At 41.5% G+C, this 18,477-nt stretch overlaps 1 protein-coding gene across 1 annotated transcript; it reads left to right on the plus strand.

Annotated features, from left to right (window-relative positions):
• Positions 1-7,249: 7,249 nt before the first annotated feature.
• On the plus strand, positions 7,250-17,483 carry LOC120730737. Its single transcript, XM_040027194.1, has 5 exons — positions 7,250-7,372; positions 8,034-8,122; positions 8,225-8,303; positions 15,004-15,232; positions 16,877-17,483. Exons 1-5 carry the CDS (start codon positions 7,250-7,252, stop codon positions 17,419-17,421), a joined length of 1,065 nt encoding a protein of 354 aa, XP_039883128.1. The 3' UTR covers positions 17,422-17,483.
• The last annotated feature ends 994 nt before the right edge of the window (positions 17,484-18,477 follow it).

Genomic DNA, 18,477 nt, shown 5'->3' on the forward strand with positions numbered 1-18,477 from the left:
GAACCTTGTCTCCCTTCAGTATGCCAGCTAAACTGTTGCTACAAAAGCTTTGCCGACAAAATTGGAAGTGGGATGAAGTTATTCCCCACTCTCTTTCCCGGCAGTGGTGTGAGTGGTGTGAAATCAGCTGGAGGATCTCCAGCTGATTTCAAAGTTCAAAGTGGAACGTTGCTTTAAACCAAGTTGCTTTGGAAGACCAGATAAAGCACAACGTCATCATTTTTCTGATGCAAGTCAAGATGGTTATGGAACAGTGTCATATTTAAAGTTGGAAAAGAAAAACCTCACATGTTGCTTTTATCCTGGGAGAAGCTAGAGTTGCTCCTCTCAAGCAAACTGCAATTCCCAGGCTGGAAGTGACGGCTGCAGTTCTTGCAGTTCGAGTGAATATGCTTCTGCAAAAACAGCTGCAGGTAAGGTTGGAAGAATCAGTTTTTTGGACTGTTAGAGATTTTCTACATTATTCAATATAACCAAATCTCTATAATACAATATAATCAAGTAAGCCTTATATTCTAAACCAAGTATGCCTTATATTGTATGTGTGTTCATATAGTTTCACACGGGCAACGCTTATTGTTAAAGAGAACATAATGCATTCCTTACTTAAGTGTTTGAGATGTTTGACAAATCATAATATACTTTGTATTTCTCACCTCAGTATGTGATGTCAGATAAGCATGATATACTTCTATGTTGTTATTTTCAGTATATGTGTGCAAGGTTAGATAAGCTGAGGTAATGCCTGACCTCTCCTCTGACAGTTAAAAAGAGGAAGTACTATGTAACCCATTTTTGCCTTATAAATAAAGCCAGAAGCCTGTGCTCGTGGTGTCTGTCTTCTCAGAGGCATTCACCCGTGTACACGTTCTTAAACTCTGAGTCGGTCTGCAGTGTCTTATTTCTCTTACTTGTGTTTGAACAAATGTCAACCCCTGACATGGACTGATAGTACAACAGTACTGAAATACATCTTCAATGAAACCTGATTTAATACTTTTGTTGCAAACAGAATTGCTGTCATTCGAGAAGCAACAGATGTGAATCAGTGGAGATACGTTTCTTCCAAGGAGAATCCTGCAGATGATGCATCCAGAGGTATGAGTGCTGGGGATTTCCTCAAATGTAGAAGATGGATAAAAGGGCCAGAATTTCTCTGTAAGTCAGAAAAGGAATGGCCTAAACTGGATGTGGAGTACAGTGTAATTTCTGCAGATGACCCAGAGGTCAAAAAGGACCTGACAATCATTGTGAAGGAATTACAAAATCCTACCAACTATCTTATCCATTACTTCTCGTCTTGGGCAAAACTTAAAATCTCTGTAGCCTGGCTTTTAAAGCTGAAAGAGGCCTTGGTGCTGCTGGCGCAGGTTTGAATAAGATTGATCTGGAAAGTCAAAAAGAAGTGGCGATAAGAGTGGAAAGGTTTAAGACCACTTTGAAGAAAGGAAATATGACTCCAGAATATGTAGCAAAGACAGAACGAGCTATTATTCAATATGCACAACAACAGAAATTTAAAACTGAAATGGCTTTAATCAGCAATGGCCTCAAAGGAGTCTCCAAGAGAAGTTGTCTTTACAAACTTGATCCAGTGTTGGATGCAGGAATCCTCAGAGTGGGTGGCTGATTGAATAAAGCAGCCACGACTATGGAAGTAAAGCATCCGGCAATTTTGACAAAGGATACGCATGAGTCACTGATTTTATGCCATATCCATCAAAGGTTGGGACATGCAGGAAGAGCACACATGCTGTCAAAACTGAGACAAAAATATTGGATACTAAATGCAAATTCTGCTGCCAGGAAAATCATCTCTCGTTGTATCAGGTGTAGACGCAACAGAGGAAAGTTTGTTGAACAAAAGATGGCGGATCTGCCTGAAGAGAGAGTCCTGCCAGACACAGCTCCATTCACAAAGGTTGGAGTGGACTATTTTGGACCTATAAGTGTTAAAAGAGGACGAGGTCTCCTTAAAAGGTATGGAGTCCTTTTTACTTGTTTCACCAGTCGTGCAGTACATCTGGAGATTGCATGTACCCTTGATACAGACTCCTGTATAAATGCTGTGCAGAGGTTCATCGGTAGACGAGGCCCAGTTTCGACCATCAGATCTGATAATGCTACAAATTTTGTTGGGGCGAATCGAGAGTTGAAAGAAAGTTTGACTGAGCAGGACCATACTAAAATTCAAAAGGCTTTTGTTCAGGATGGCATGAAATGGAACTTTAACATCCCAGCAGCTTCTCACCAAGGCGATGTGTGGGAGCGCCTCATTCCTTCAATAAAGAGTATTTTAGCCTCAGTTCTCAAAGAGCAAGTTCTGGATGATGAAGGACTACAAACAGTCTTCTGTGAGGTTGAAACTATATTGAACGACAGACCCATTACTAGAGTTTCAGATGACTCAAATGATCTTGAAGCACTGACACCCAATCACTTGTTGCTGAAAAATAAACCAGTTTTGCCACCAGGACTGTTTGATCCAAGTGATCTGCATGTCAGGGAAAGGTGGAAACAGGTACAGTTCATGGCAGAGTTGTTCTGGAAGAGATGGCTTTCTGAGTACCTACCTCTGATGCAAGAAAGACCAAAATGGATGAGGACTAAAAGATGTCTTATACCTGGAGATGTTGTTTTAATTGCAGACACTACAGCTCCAAGAGGATCGTGGATGATGGCAAAAGTCTTGAGTGTAAACCAGGGTGCAAAAGGCTTGGTGCGTTCGGTGAGACTACAAACAAAGACCAGTGTTTTGGAAAGGCCAGTGACAAAACTTATTTTGCTACTGGAAGCCTCATCGTGAAGAAGATCATTAGCAAAGATTAAGGACCTGCTTAAGGGAATAGCTCCTCCTTTTGGGACTTTAAAGTAATTGTGATTGTATGCACAATTAGGGGCCGGAGTATTTATTTGTCGGTTAATATTTTGTTTCAATGTTTGTTTGATGTTACTTTGTTAAATTAGTCAGTAAGAGCTGTAGGGCCATTTTGTTTCTATAAATAAATAGACTGGTATAGGACCAGCATGCACTGGGGTGGGCCTATGGTTTTTTACCAGAGCAGGAGAAGCAGCAGGAAGTAACAAAAAAATAGATCTTGTTATTGCCAAACTGGATAAATAAACCATAAAAACGCAACTTTCAAGTTTGGACAGTGGATTTCTTTTGCCTGCGTACGAAATATTATCTCAGTGCAGCAGTGGCTTGTGGACTTTTAATTGTGGGATGTTTGGTTTGTCAAACAAAAGGAATTGCCACTACAAAAGGATCTGGACTTTTTCAGTACTCATAAGCTGAACGTCATGTTCCTAACTGAGACATGGCTGCACGGTGGTGAAGTGGCACTCTTGCTGCAACTTTGCCTCAGATGCCAGTTTCTTCAGCTCTTCTAAAATACACCAGGTGTGGTTTGAAGGACGCAACAAAACCACATCAGAAAGACATCAGAGACTCATCACATCACTCGCTGGATTCACTGGATTATTTTTCTTTCACCATTATTTGGAACAAAGAAAACAAACGTGACTGGTTTGTGTCATTGTGGTGCTGCATGGCCCACTTTCTCCTGAGATTCAGTTCACAGACACATGTTCTGATAGTTTTCTTTACAATTTGCTGCTAGAATTCAAAATTGATTGTGTGATTAATGATGGTGAGCCAGATGGGCCAAACCATGATCCTATCAGCAGCATGTTTCATTGTAGTGGTGCATCATTGATGGGATAAATGGACTGGTGCTTATATAGTGATTTTCTATTTTCATGTGGACTAAAGTAGTGGACTGACCAACAGACTGACATTAACATCAGAGCCGTGCTGCTAGTGTGGCTAAAAGAAAAGAGAAGAAGAGACAGTCATGTTGATGGCTGAACAAAAACCAACAGATGAACAGATGTCACACAGTGTCTGTGACAGGAAGAGAGCAGTAAACCACAGCCCAGCTTCACATGTTTCACCTCCATCTCAGAGTCACAAACATATTCAATTCAATTCAATTTTATTTATATAGCGCCAAATCACAACAAAAGTCGCCTCAAGGCGCTTCATAGATACAGAGGAAAACCCAACAATCATATGACCCCCTATGAGCAAGCACTTTGGCGACAGTGGGAAGGAAAAACTCCCTTTTAACAGGAAGAAACCTCCAACAGAACCAGGCTCAGGGAGGGGCGGCCATCTGCTGCGACCGGTTGGGGTGAGAGAAGGAAGACAGGATAAAGACATGCTGTGGAAGAGAGACAGAGATTAATAACAGATATGATTCAATGCAGAGAGGTCTGTTAACACACAGTGAGTGAGAAAGGTGACTGGAAAGGAAAAACTCAATGCATCATGGGAATCCCCGGCAGCCTACGTCTATTGCAGCATAACTAAGGGAGGATTCAGGGTCACCTGGTCCAGCCCTAACTATATGCTTTAGCAAAAAGGAAAGTTTGAAGCCTAATCTTGAAAGTAGAGATAGTGTCTGTCTCCTGAATCCAAACTGGAAGCTGGTTCCACAGAAGAGGGGCCTGAAAACTGAAGGCTCTGCCTCCCATTCTACTTTTAAATACTCTAGGAACAACAAGTAGGCCTGCAGAGCGAGAGCGAAGTGCTCTAATAGGGTGAGCTCAGGGACGGTTTTTATTGACTGCTGTCAGAAATTCTATTTCCCTCAGATTCATCTTCATTAGATCAGCGTGTCCAAATGAATAATTGAAAACTTTTCCACCTCAACTTTTGTAATTTAATTCTGAAAAGAAACCACAGCTGAGGGTGACAGTTTTTCACGATGAATGAAGTCCATCTCTTGTTTCTTATTTTGTTTCTTATTCTAAAACTGTAAACTTTGATTTCATCAACTTTCATCATCTTTGTCTTTAAGTACATCCACAGATCAGCTCCTCAGTTTTTGAGCCACAAACTTCACTGCTTTCTTCACAGGCCTGAGAAAAGTGTCTGTCTTGCATTAAAGACTGTAGAAAACTAGAGCCGATCAAATGTCAAGAATTGTCTGAATTATTTAACTGGGATGAAGAATCACCAAAAAAAAAGGAAAGGAGGGAATGAGGTTCAGTCAAGCCACTGACGAGCAGCTGAAAGGGAGGCTCTGAAAACAGTTGATAACTTCATTATTAACTCTAACTTTCTACTTCTAAATTCAGATAAAACTGAGGTTATTGTACTTGGCCCTGAAAATCTTAGAAATATGGTAATGTGGTAGATTTTTGTATGATATGTATAACTATGTAACTATATACAGTATATGTCTGTGTGCACTGAACATATATATTTTAACTTTCATGTAGAGTCTTAAGCACAAGACATTTTGCTTCACCACGGTTTATTAAGGTGGTACAGTAACAGGGCAGTCAATGTGACGTTTCACCTCCTCCGAGGTGCTAAGCTTCTCGGATGAGAGGTGAAACGTCTTCAAGCAACTTAAAGAAGTCCAGACGCTTTTCTTTCCAAGCTCCTTAGACTACGATGACCTGGATGACTGAGAACCTTCACAGACACCGTGTCATGACCTGTTGTGATAAGCCAAAGCCAAAGGGTAGTCGGAGTCCTGACTGGCCTCTGGCCAAGGCCTTGGCCGCTACCTGACCCCTGCAGCTGTGTTTGGCTGGAGGACGGGTGGGAAAGTTACCCAGCAGCAGGGGGCGGGGATACTGGTCCCTATATATTAGGGGACCAGAGGACACCCCAGCACTTTTTTCCCCTCTGCTGTTTCTCTCTGTCCGTCTCTGTGTTGCTCTACTGTCTGGGCTTAAGGCTGCACACTCCGGGGTTTTGCTTTGCTTGCTTTCTGCTTTGTAATTTTCTTGCTAAATCTCTGTATGTTTCCTGCTGTTCATGTGATTCAGTGTAATAAACTCTGTTCCAAGAATTCTGCTCTTTTCCACAGAATCTTTTTGAGTGTCTTGATTTTAATTGGATCTAAAAGGGTTGGATCTCCACATCGTTGGTGGGAGAAGGTTATCTGGATGGCTTCAAAATTTGCAACCACAGTATCTAAGCAGATTCTTACTCTGGATGGCATTACCTTGGCCTCCAGTAACACTGTGAGGAACCTTGGAGTCATTTTTGACCAGAACATGTCCTTCAACACACATATTAAACAAATATGTAAGACTGCGTTCCTCCATTTGTGCAACATCTCTAAAATTAGAAATATCCTGTCTCAGAGTGACGCTGAAAAACTAGTTCATGCATTTATTACTTCCAGGCTGGACGACTGTAATTCATTATTATCAGGAAGTCCTAAAAACTCACTGAAAAGCCTTCAGCTAATCCAAAATACTGCAGCAAGAGTCCTGACAGGGACTAGAAAGAGAGAGCAGATTTCTCCTGTTTTGGCTTCCCTTCATTGGCTTCCTGTTAAATCCAGAATTCAAAATCCTGCTCCTCACATACAAGGTCTTAAATAATCAGGCCCCATCTTATCTTAATGACCTTGTAGTACCATATCACCCTATTAGAGCACTTCGCTCTCACACTGCAGGCCTACTTGTTGTTCCTAGAGCAGGGGTCACCAACACGTCGCCCGCAAGGACCACATGAGTCGCCCGCGGGCCTGTTCTAAAAATAGCTCACCATAACAACTTACAATAAGCTGCATCTATTTTTTTTCTTGCTATTTTTTAATCACAATTGCATTGGTGTTAATTTGTTAGAGATAATATATTAAAAAAATGTTTATTATTAAATATTAGATCAGCGCTAGCTGGTCTCCATGGAAACAATTGCCGTGAAGACCAGCAAAGGCAAAGGTGAGGAGATGAGGAAAACATGGCGGAAAAAGGAAGAAAACATATAATTTTCACAGTGAATGGGAGGAAGAGTTCTTTTTTACCACTGTGAAAGATTCATGCGTGTGTCTCATTTGCGGGGCAACTGTGGCAACGGCAAAGCGGCACAACGTGGAGAGACATTTCCGAACGTGTCACACAAGCTACCATGCTAACCACCCAAAGGGCAGCACTGCGGGCGGAAAAGGCCCGCGAGTTAAAGGCAGGTTTGAGCCAACAGCAGTCTTTTTTCACGAGACCGGTGAAAAACTCTCAAAAAGCAGCCGAAGCCTCATTTAGAGCCACACATTTCATGACTAAGAAAAAGAAGGCATTTTTAGACGGGGAGTATTTCAAAGAAGCAATGATGATAATTGCAAAAACTGTGCTTAAAGACGAGAAATATGGAAACGATGTAATCTCCACTCTCTCTGATGTCCAGCTGGGGGCAACTACAATTGTTAGAAGAGTGTCGGCTATGTCCGGGAACTTGGCCGATCAGTTGGATCAGGATCTGGCAAAGTGCAGTTGGTTTAGCATCCAGTGTGACGAGTCCATCGACAGCAGCAGTACAGCACAGCTGATGGTCTTTATCCGGATGGTATTTGATGGTTTCTCCACAAAAGAAGAACACTACTGCCACTAAAGACAACTACGAAGGGAGTTGACATCTGTAACGCGGTGAAGGAGTTTTTCGCGAAGAAAAAGGTACCGTTGGAAAAGCTGGTATCAGTGACTCAGCTCCTGCTGTGATCGGCCGACATACGGGATTCATCGCTCACTGTAAAGGTGACACAGAGTTCCCAAACTTCATGCATTACCACTGCATCATTCACCAGCAGGCGTTATGCGCAAAGGTGATCGGCTTCGTGCACGTCATGACTCCCGTCGTGAAGATCATAAACAGCATCCGCTCCAGAGCTAAACAGCACAGAACATTCAAGGTGCTGTTGGAGGAGCTGTCAGCTGAATATGGTGACCTGCTACTACATACGGAAATCCGATGGCTCAGCAGGGGACGGATTTTGCTTCATTTTTTGTCACTTTTGGGTGAAATCAAGGAGTTCATGCAATCCAAAGGGGAAGACACATCTCTGCTGGAGGACACTGAGTGGACACTTGACCTTGCGTTTTTAACAGACATTACTGGGAAACTGAACCATTTGAACTGTGAGCTGCAAGGCAAAGGTAAGACTGTTGCTGACATAAGTGCTTTAAATAGATTTAAAGCCCAGATGAACATTTTCTCTGTGCATTTACAGAGAAAAACGGTGCTGCACTTTCCCTCTGTGCAGATGGTGCTGAAAGACAACGCTTCTGCATCTGAGACTTTTGACAAAGTTGCAGAAAAGTACACTCAAGTCATAAACCGACTTGGTCAAGAGTTTGAGAACAGGTTTTGTGACCTTGATCAGCTTGAGCCATGTGTCTCATTTGTTTCCAATCCTTTCAGGAACGTGGACACAACATGCATTGCTGAGCAACTAAGTTCAATGTCCAGCTTGGATGCTGGACAGGTGGAAATCGAAACTGTAACATTGCAAAATGATGTCCACCTCAAAGCCTATCAGGGTGCACCAAACTTTTGGTGCCTTGTTGACACAGAAAAGTACAGTGGTGTATGCACAGCAGCTATGAAGGTTGCCAGCCTGTTTGGTTCAACCTGTCTTTGTGAATCAGCCTTTTCTGACATGAACTTCATCAAGAACAAACACAGAACACGCCTCTCTGATGCACATCTGCAAGACTCACTCAGAGTTGCAGTGTCAAGTTATACCCCAGATTACAACACACTGGTGAACAGCATGCAATGCCAGGTTTCCCACTAACAGACAAAGAAAGCCATATTAGATGTTCTCAGTGGCAACATTACAGTGTCGTGTCAAAGTTGAATTTAATTATTGAAAAACAAATGTGTTTGTTAAGTGTAACATGTGACAATTTGCTTTAAAATGCTGCCAATTTGGTGAAAAGTTCTGTAAAATTTCAAAGTAGATTTTTTTGTATGTTACATACATACAAAAATAATGTATGTAACAGTGCATGATTTGTTAAAATTTGTTAGTGGTAAGTGAAAATGTTGTAGAAGTGATCACTTCAAAATGTAAATACTTGCAGAGATTTATAGAAATAAAGCGTTGCATATTGATATTTATCTGTTTCCTACCTTGTTTCCTACTTGCATTCTTTATAATTATGGTGAAAAATAATTAACATAATTAGTGTCTTTACATAGATGAATATCATTAATTATTAATGATAACATATAATTAAGTTAAATTGAAGCAATTTGATATTTGAGAAGTGTGTGTCAAACTGGTAGCCCTTCACATTAATCAGTACCCAAGAAGTAGATCTCACTTTCAAAAAGGTTGGTGACCCCTGTCCTAGAGTATTTAAAAGTAGAATGGGAGGCAGAGCCTTCAGTTTTCAGGCCCCTCTTCTGTGGAACCAGCTTCCAGTTTGGATTCAGGAGACAGACACTATCTCTACTTTCAAGATTAGGCTTCAAACTTTCCTTTTTGCTAAAGCATATAGTTAGGGCTGGACCAGGTGACCCTGGATCCTCCCTTAGTTATGCTGCAATAGACGTAGGCTGCCGGGGATTCCCATGATGCATTGAGTTTTTCCTTTCCAGTCACCTTTCTCACTCACTGTGTGTTAACAGACCTCTCTGCATTGAATCATATCTGTTATTAACCTCTGTCTCTCTTCCACAGCAGGTCTTTCATCCTGTCTTCCTTCTCTCACCCCAACCAATCACAGCAGATGGCCCCGCCCCTCCCTGAGCCTGGTTCTGCTGGAGGTTTCTTCCTGTTAAAAGGGAGTTTTTCCTTCCCACTGTCGCCAAAGTGCTTGCTCATAGGGGGTCATATGATTGTTGGGTTTTCCTCTGTATGTATTATTGTAGGGTCGACCTTAGAATGTAAAGCACCTTGAGGCAACTGTTGTTTCGCTGTATAAATAAAATGAACTGAATTGAACAGACACAATTAGAAGAATCTGAAAACCAAACTGAATCATAAGCTATGATTGTGCTTTTGTCCAGACCAAATCTCACAGCACAGAAGATCCTATTGGAGGAACCTCTTGAGCCCCAACGCCTCAGTTACAGGGGAAAAGGGGGGGGGGCATCTGTTTCACCGTGAGGTCTGGTATGTTATGTAAATATACATAATATCATGTGTGGTATCCATATAAACCTCTAAATCTCAGCTCAAAGAAAATATAAAGCTTTCCTACAGCCAATAAAAACACATCAAAAACAAAAAACTGCTGCAGGGGAGGAGTGGTGCAGTGAGCTCAACGGGGAGGTGCTGGAGACGCAGGTGAGAACAGCTGATGGCGTTCGGACTGATGATGGTTTCCTTCCCCTTTTATAGTGAGACGGGAGAGGAGCGGAGAGGAAGCTGGAAATCAGCTGAGACCGGAGCTGTCAGACTGTGGACGGTCATAACAAATGAAAACTAGAAATAAACGTGGCATCTGGCGACAAACAACTGTGCGTGTGTGTACGTGTGTGAAGTGCATTTCACAAGACTCAGAGTGGTCTTGAACAAGAGTTCTACAGGCTTTCTGAAGGTGCTGCTTTTTTGGAGGTTGGACATTTGGACATGTAATTGTAACTTTCTTGTACAAAGACTGAGTGTGAAGATGAGAAAACAACTGTAAGCTGTGTTCAGTTTCATGACACACTATGTGTGTCTTCATTCAGAATCAGAAAGACTTTATTTAACCTCAAGGGGCAATTAACAATTTCATTACCAGGCTGGTGTCTACATGATCTATAATCTAATCTGACATGAGGAGACAAAGGGAAGCAAAACTCAAAACACTGAACATGGGACACGAGACTGTCAAAGTAAAACAGGAACCAAGAGACTCACAAAGATGCAGACTTGATACTGTGACATGAAGACATGACTGACTAGGGGAGCAGAGGGAACATGAAACACGGAGACACGAGTAACTAAACGTGGGACACAGGGACGGAATAGTGACAGAACACTAGAAACTATAAACATAACACAAGCACAAAACAGTAAAGAGAATCAAACCTACACTAGAAACATGATACACTAAACATGGAAGCCACAGGGGCAAAACATAAGAACTAAAAATCACCAAAATATAACCAGGAACCAACTGAAATGAAGCATATTAATAATAAAAAAACACAAACACAAACACCAGACTCCGGACCATGACACAAAGTGGCATTGTGGGTTAGAGAAGAGACGATTTACTGGGGCTGAATTCACAAATAAATCTTGGTTGTAAATGAAAATCTACAGATTGACTATTTCAAGTATAACCTAAAACAATCAAAATATCCAATTTATGAAACACAAACATGGTGAGGAAATACCGAAGCAATAAAATGTGTGGACAAATAAAATCATGTTTCCAAAAACAAAAAATAAGTGAAAATGAGGATGAAGTGAAAGCAAATTAATTAAAATCAAAGAAGTCTGTACAGCTTAATGTGTCATGATCCTGGGCCAGCATGGCCCAGGATCATGACATAATGATGCTTGAAGAGATTCTTTTCTTGTGGTATTATGAAGCAAGAATCAGGGACAGAAAGTTTTGATAGGCAGGGATGAAAAATTATAGTAATCAAATGTCTCAATGTGTCAAAAACAGCTTAACCTGGAGCTGAATCAACCTCCTCCACGAGCACAGAGACCGATGATCTAATTTTTACTTCAGCCAACTCAAAAAGTATAAATTATACTAAGACCTTGATATAATACATTGATCTCACTGAAACAGGTTATTTAACTGAAAATATTTACTGCAATTGAAAACAAAAAAACAAAAATAATTTGACTTAGATATGATTGAATATAATTGCCGTGTTAAAGGACTTTTGTATGATTAATATATTTAAACTACAACTAGATGTGCTACAGGCTTAATCATGTTATTATTTATTTCCTGGGTTTTAACTAATTATTAATCCAAAAAAAACTTAAAGGTTATTGCCGAGATGAAATATTATTTTACTGTTACTATTCATAATCCTTATTATTATTGTTGCATCATTTATGATTTATCATTGTTATCATTTCATTGACACATTTATTGAAACTGGTGAGGTTATATTAAAGTCTGTATTTCAGGTGTTAGCATAAGCACATAATCTTTCATTGCAGGTGCAACTGTAATCATGTTATACACATATTGCATAATTAAAGGGTTGAAGCTCGGTTAAGTTAATTAATGGTTTGAAGCTACGGGCAGCGCGATGTCTGGCCGATCAATGGAGCAAAGTTCAGCTATTGAAAGGTTGCCTACATGTTTACTGTATAATTTACTACATATTGCCTGTGTGCATTCAGCAGGCTGCACTGGAGTTTGCCTGGTAACAGATGACATAGAGGGGGGTCATGCACTTAGATTAACGACACAGACACATAGCCTGTCTGGGTAAACTGATTGCAAGTGTTGTTTAAGTCTAGACAAGTAGAATAACAGGATGCATCTGGAGGAACTGAAAGAGGAACTGTTCTGTTTTAGTGACGCGAGTTACTGGTCATCATAAGTATAAATATCACACCCACCTATTGTAAGGCGGGAGATGGAGCCTGATGTTTTGCAGAGCCCATCTTCACCACATATATGTGTTTTAATAAAATAATTTGTGTTGACCCACTATGGACTTTCAGTCGTATGTCTCTTCCTCAAAATTCGAACCGCGACATTATGAAAATTCATTCAGATTTAGCAACTTCATTATACATCAAGCCTAATTATAAAAAGTATCGATATCAGTATCAGTGATACTGGCCCTGTATTTACTTGGTATTCGATCAATACCAAATCTTGCAGTATCGCACACCACAAAACTTCTGTTTTTATAGAGGTGGTCAGACTTGCTGACAATCAGTTAATCAGGATGATTCTGCTTGTGCAGTTCAGGGTTACGAGCACTAGAGCCTGTCCTGGTTGTCACTGTACGAAAGGCACAGCACACCCCGCACAGGTCGCCAATCTGTCACAAGTGACTTAACCCAGTGTTGGTTGTTTCCTTTAATACCAACAAGGTAGTCTAGTAGTTAAGAAGCTCATGAACCCATCACAAGTTATAGTTAAAGGAATATTTGGTTCAGCCTTGCAAAAGAACTGAACAGAAACCTGGAGTTGTTCCTGTTTTCCTCAACCAGTAATGAACAGTAGATGTCCTATATTTATAGAGGACTTTCTTTATGGAGCAGCAAACTAGTTTTTCTGGCCAAACCAAGGTTTTCTAAAGTAGTGTAATGGCATTTCCTTTCCAGCTTAGAAGTGATCTGCTTTAAAGTGTGCATTTTGTAACTTATACAAAATGGAGTCAGGCATGTCTGATGACTGCACAGTGCTGTGTAATCCTTTAATGTTGTTTTTAATTGAATTTTTATTAAAAATGATCAGTCAAAGGAGAATTTCCATGAAACCCTGTTGAACATTCTTCTCCTACATTTTAATGTTTGTCACGATAATAATTGAAATGATGAGTCAGCTCATTATATTTTGACTGAAGCCAATTTAGTTTAATAAAGAATGAAAACAGAGTTCATGTTTTTGTTTTCATTTTTCCACATGAATGTTAAAGTCAGGCACTAATTATTTTATCTGAACTGATCACTAAATCGGACAAATCAAACTCAGAGTAAGAGCCAGACTGACAATAAACAACAAATAAAACTGTTTTTTTTCGGTTAAGGTGTGCAGGGCTAAGAATAAGACTTTCAAATAAATGATAACTTTGTCTGTGGGTTATTAATAAATCAGAAGTAAAGATTCCTGCCACTGCTGCTCCTCAGTGCAGCTCGCTCTGTTCCCTGGAATGACTTTGACTCTGTTCCCCAGATGCTGCAGCTTCATGTTTCTAAGAATAGAGCCAACAATAGCTGTGTTGGAGCTGTGTGAAAAATAGACTTAAAACATGAATGGTTTAGTGGTAAACCTGGGGCTTCTGTTTCACACAACACCTCGTCCTCACAGTGGTACAGTCACCCCTGCTGCTCCGGGTCAGCTGACAGGAGCTGTGTTACTTTGGGCTGCAGTGGTTAAAGGAGCCTGGCTAGCTACAGGATTATTTTCAGAGGTTACATTTATTACAAGTACCATTAACACTAAATGATGCCCAGGAGTAAGTGAACATTTGACACTGAGCAGGAAGAACTGCTGGAGAACCACAAACCATGCTGAGCTAGGGAAGTTGGACCAGGAAACCCAGGGAACCATGAAAATCCAAACTGTCTGATTAAAAAGTCAGAATCGACAAAGTCATTTAATGAAGTCGATCCTCTAGAGACTAAGAATATCTGTACAAAGTTTAATGTCTTTAGTCCAGATCCAGTCCATGTGGACTAAAGTAGTGGACTTGTTAGAGTTTGTATTGTTGATTGTCATTTATGCTTAGAAATATTTACTTATATATGCTTAGAGTTTTGTAATTAGTTGTAGATTGGTAGAGGTTTTGATCCTTGATAGTCTGCAAACTTTGTGTGTATTAGACAGCACTTTGGGAGCATGAGAGGTCATACCGTGTTTTATTGTTTTATGGTAGGATTAACGTAGTTGCGTCTGTTCTAGTCTAAGTGCTCTTTGTTTAGATGAACTGCAGGACTTCCTCACCGTGTTATCTAGGATGAACCATCTAGGGTGAGGGGGAGGCTACCCTCTTCCTGACCAAGGATGTTTGACCCTTTGATCAGCAGTCTCCACACACACACACACACACACACACACACACACACACACACACACAGGCAAGGTACTCTTTGTGTGTATGTAGACGTCATATGTTAATGAACTTATGCATATTCATCTAACCTCAATAAAAGAACAGTGGTACGGGAGAACGGACGAGAGCAACTGGGGTCAAGCGAAGGAACGGTGCCTGTCCGGTTCTCTCCCGTGCACGAGAAACATGAAGAAGCTTGCCTACTTGTGTCTTGCTTTGCAGTGTAATTATATTGCCTTCAACGTTCCAGCGGATGGGTTCAAGCTACAAACCTATCATTAATTGGTCCTTCGAGAGCCGGAGCCCTGGAATCGCATTCACCGAGGGGAGGAGGGACACGCTGAAAGACTGACGTCAGCCAGGAAGTTCCTGTGGATTCGCTGTCTGTCTTTTCTCCTCGATGAATGGCGATCGGCGGGATTCGAAGCTGATATTACACGCTAAGCAACGCCAAGTAAGTTTGAAGAGGCCGACTCTATAACCGTGTCGTTGTGCAGTCTCCGCCACTTTGTGAGGCGTTGAGAAGTTCGCTGCTTTGTGGAGCGAAGCCCGGGTTCCTTGCTGCTGTGTGCGGCAAGAGGTTCCTTACCGCTTTGTGGGGTAAGAGGTTCCTCGCTGCTTTGTGGAGCGAGAGGTGTTCCTCGCTGCTTTGTGGAGCGAGAGGTGAGTTCTCCGCCGCTTTGTGGGGCGTTGAGAGGTTCCGCGGGGTCCAGATTGTGCTGGACAGTAGGCCTATTTTGTGTTATTGTTATTTTCGTCCTCGTTGTTGTTGTGTGTGCGGAGCAGACCGCGTGGTGTGTGACGTCAGCAGCTGTTGTTGTTAGCATGGGTTTCCTAAGCAACCAGGAGTGTGTGGAAAAGGCCAGCCCACATCAGCAGCTGTGCTCTGGTGGGTGGCTTTCCCCCCACCCCTTCCTGACACAAAATGTTAACAGCCTGTGTGCCAAACCATTGAGGTGGATAGTTGTTAAAAGTAACCTACATTAAGCTTGTGGTTGCTTAAATTCAGTACAATGACATGTGAGGTGAAGTGATATAGGCAAATATTTAAACTAATGAAGTGCATAGAGGCACTTGACCTGTGTGAAAGACTGTCGTCTTGTTATGAGCCATTGTTGAAATATGGAGCACACCTGTGAAAACAACTAATATGCTCAACCCTGTATGAAACATCTAAAAGTACATGATGGAGGAGCTGTGTTGAATATGAGAGTGTAAGACTTTGCCGCTGTGGGCAGAGCATGCAACTACTGTGTGATGTTGCGTTGCAGTTTTTTTTCTGAGCTGATGAGCAAGCTACACATTATCAGATCGAGAGCTGTCTGAGAGCTACTCAAAGAGAGGGAAACAGAGCTAGGATAACTGTGATAACTGGAGTGTGCGGCGTTTCCACGAGCAGTTTTTCTGCACCTTGACTCGTGTGTGTGTAGCATCAGCATCATGTTTTTGTTTATTTGTTTTGTTGGGTTGAAAATAATTAAATAAATGTGTGATCATGCCTATGGATCACCATGGCACATATCTCCAGCCATATGATTTATTTATGCAGATGACAAAGTGAGTGTGAATGTGTCTGACATCACAGTGTTTTTGTGCACTGTGCAAAAGTAATTGCCTTTGATTGTGAGTGAGAGCGGTGATTCTGCAGGTCACCAGTTATTGTAACGAAAAAAAAAAAAAAAAAAAAAGAGTGAAAAAGAGACAAAAATTACATTGTAGACGAAGAAAAATAATCATGGGAAAAAGGTTTCGTGTTGATCAGCCGAAAAACAACTACAATGTCATTTTATGCTTTTAAGAAAGGATTGTTCACACAAACACACAGACAGAGAGAGAGATGTGTGTTGATTAAGCAGTGATGATAATAATGAAATGTCTTAGTTTGTCACTTTCAGGTGAAAAGCAGACCTGAATCAATTTTCCACATGCAGCGGTCGGAAGAAAGTTATAGTTTAACATCATTGGAAACATGCAGGCCAAGTTTCTGGCTGACTTATTTACAGTGCCATGTGTTTCTCAACCTCACAAGCGAGCTCACTCCTCCCTGAAGATAAGGAATGCAGCTCCAAAGCAATAACATGATAAAGAGACAGCAGCAAGTCCTGAGCACAAAAAGTCCCAGCAAAGCAGCAGTAATGTGGACAAACAGCAGCAGTAGAAGAAAGCAAACCCATCTTCCTGTCTGATTGGATGAATTCCACGGAGGGGCGAGCAAGATGGCGGTGGCAGCATGTTGAAATGCTCAGAAAGGACTGAGTGACTCGGGCAAGCCACATGCGGCTAGCATGCTGGCTAGCGACATGAAAGAAATGGACCCTTCATGATGCGTTCAACGTGCCAGCGCTGTGGTGGGAAAGGCTCCATCATAAACACGCCCTGCGCCCTGTGCAGAGGTTCAGGCCAAGAAGAAGAAGACGATGACTTCCAAGCCCAAGAAGGTCGGCCTCAGCGTGGGCGAGCTGATTGTGAAAGCCGTGGCCGCTTCCAAGGAGCGCAACGGCCTGTCCGTGGCCGCTCTCAAGAAGGCTCTGGCTGCCGGAGGCTACGATGTGGACAAGAACAAGGCCCGTGTCAAGACCGCCATCAAGAGCCTGGTGGCGAAGGGCACTCTGGTGCAGACCAAGGGCACCGGGGCCTCCGGATCCTTCAAGATGAACAAGGCTACTGAGAGCAAAGCCAAGAAGCCCGCCGCGGCCAAAGCCAAGAAACCGGCAGCAGCTGCTAAGAAGTCGCCCAAGAAGGCAGCGGCAGCACTTCAGACACTAGCACAAAGTCAACCGCATCAGAGGAGGGACAGGACAAAGCTGAAGGAGAAACTGCCTGCTATTGGACTATTGAAGTGGCAGAGGACAATAGTGAGAGTGGTGAGAACACAAATTTTGTTATTAAATGTGGGAAATCAAAATTTGGGTTAGCAAACCTGGGGAAAAAGAAAACTGACTGCTTAAGTTGGAAAATTGTGAAGGGGTCTGAAACACTGCAAAAATAGAAACATACAAAATCACACACACAAGCACAACATGCATTAACCATACTAACACAAACACAAGAGAGCCCATGAAGATTAGACAACATTTTAAGTGTATGAGTCTGTTTATCATCTTGTCCAAGTCACTTAGTGTGATGCAAAGACCAGTGGACTCATAGCACCATAGTTAAGAAATGATTAAATAATAGTAGAGAAGTGTGTAGGAAAGGCAGCTTTAAGAACATGCTCTGCTGGATATGCAGCTCCACAGACATGCATTAAACCTGCCTAATAACACAAACACATGTAATGAAAATTAGCTTGTTATCTTTCATCAGTGTTAAAATAGTGTCAATTTAGCAGACACTTGTTATCAAATACTGAATTTATCCAATAAAAAAATTGACTCTCTAGGTTGCAGGACAACAGTTTAAACTTTTGTGGGGAAAAAAAAATCCTGGTTTGACCAACCAGTGATCAGACAATAAATTTAGTTGTTGATATAGTAAATTGGGAGAAGCTTCCTGCTTGATTGATGCAGCACAAGTGATTTACTGTATGAGGGAAATTGTCTTTTGTGATAATATTTTGAACATGCTTTCCTGTTGTCCTGTCAACTTAGTGGGTTAATAGCCGATATGCAAATTATTTGATTGGTTTTTAGATTAATGAAAGGTGACTGAATCCTAGCACGAGTGAATGAGATGTGTTGGAGTTTGTTAGAGTGGAGACTCTAAAACATTGACTTTCCTGTTTTGATGTGTGAGTGAATCCTGTATTTAGATACACAACTCTGAATACGTCAGAACAAACTTCTTTTGTGAAGTGCATGACAACATGTCACATGTTTTATGATGAAGGGAAAAAAGGAAAATTGAATAAAATAGATCTGTGGCTTAAATGAGTGAAGAGCACAGACCTGGTGATTAAACTCATAGTTAATATGACATTAGGGTTATGTTGTGTGTTGTGCAGCTGATGGTTGGTTTGGAGTGAATCTAGC

Source organism: Simochromis diagramma, unplaced genomic scaffold (genome assembly GCF_900408965.1).
Source record: "Simochromis diagramma unplaced genomic scaffold, fSimDia1.1 OVJJ01000579.1, whole genome shotgun sequence".
NCBI lineage: Eukaryota > Metazoa > Chordata > Actinopteri > Cichliformes > Cichlidae > Simochromis > Simochromis diagramma.

Bases quoted from the DNA above. Each gene is read 5' to 3' on its own strand.
- LOC120730737 (XM_040027194.1), top strand. From the start codon at position 7,250: ATGTCCGGGAACTTGGCCGATCAGTTGGATCAGGATCTGGCAAAGTGC. The intron at 7,373-8,033 runs GTATTTGATGGT...GTGCATTTACAG, and splicing joins TGATGGTCTTTATCCGGATG to AGAAAAACGGTGCTGCACTT. The intron at 15,233-16,876 runs GTAGGCCTATTT...CTCCATCATAAA, and splicing joins GGTCCAGATTGTGCTGGACA to CACGCCCTGCGCCCTGTGCA.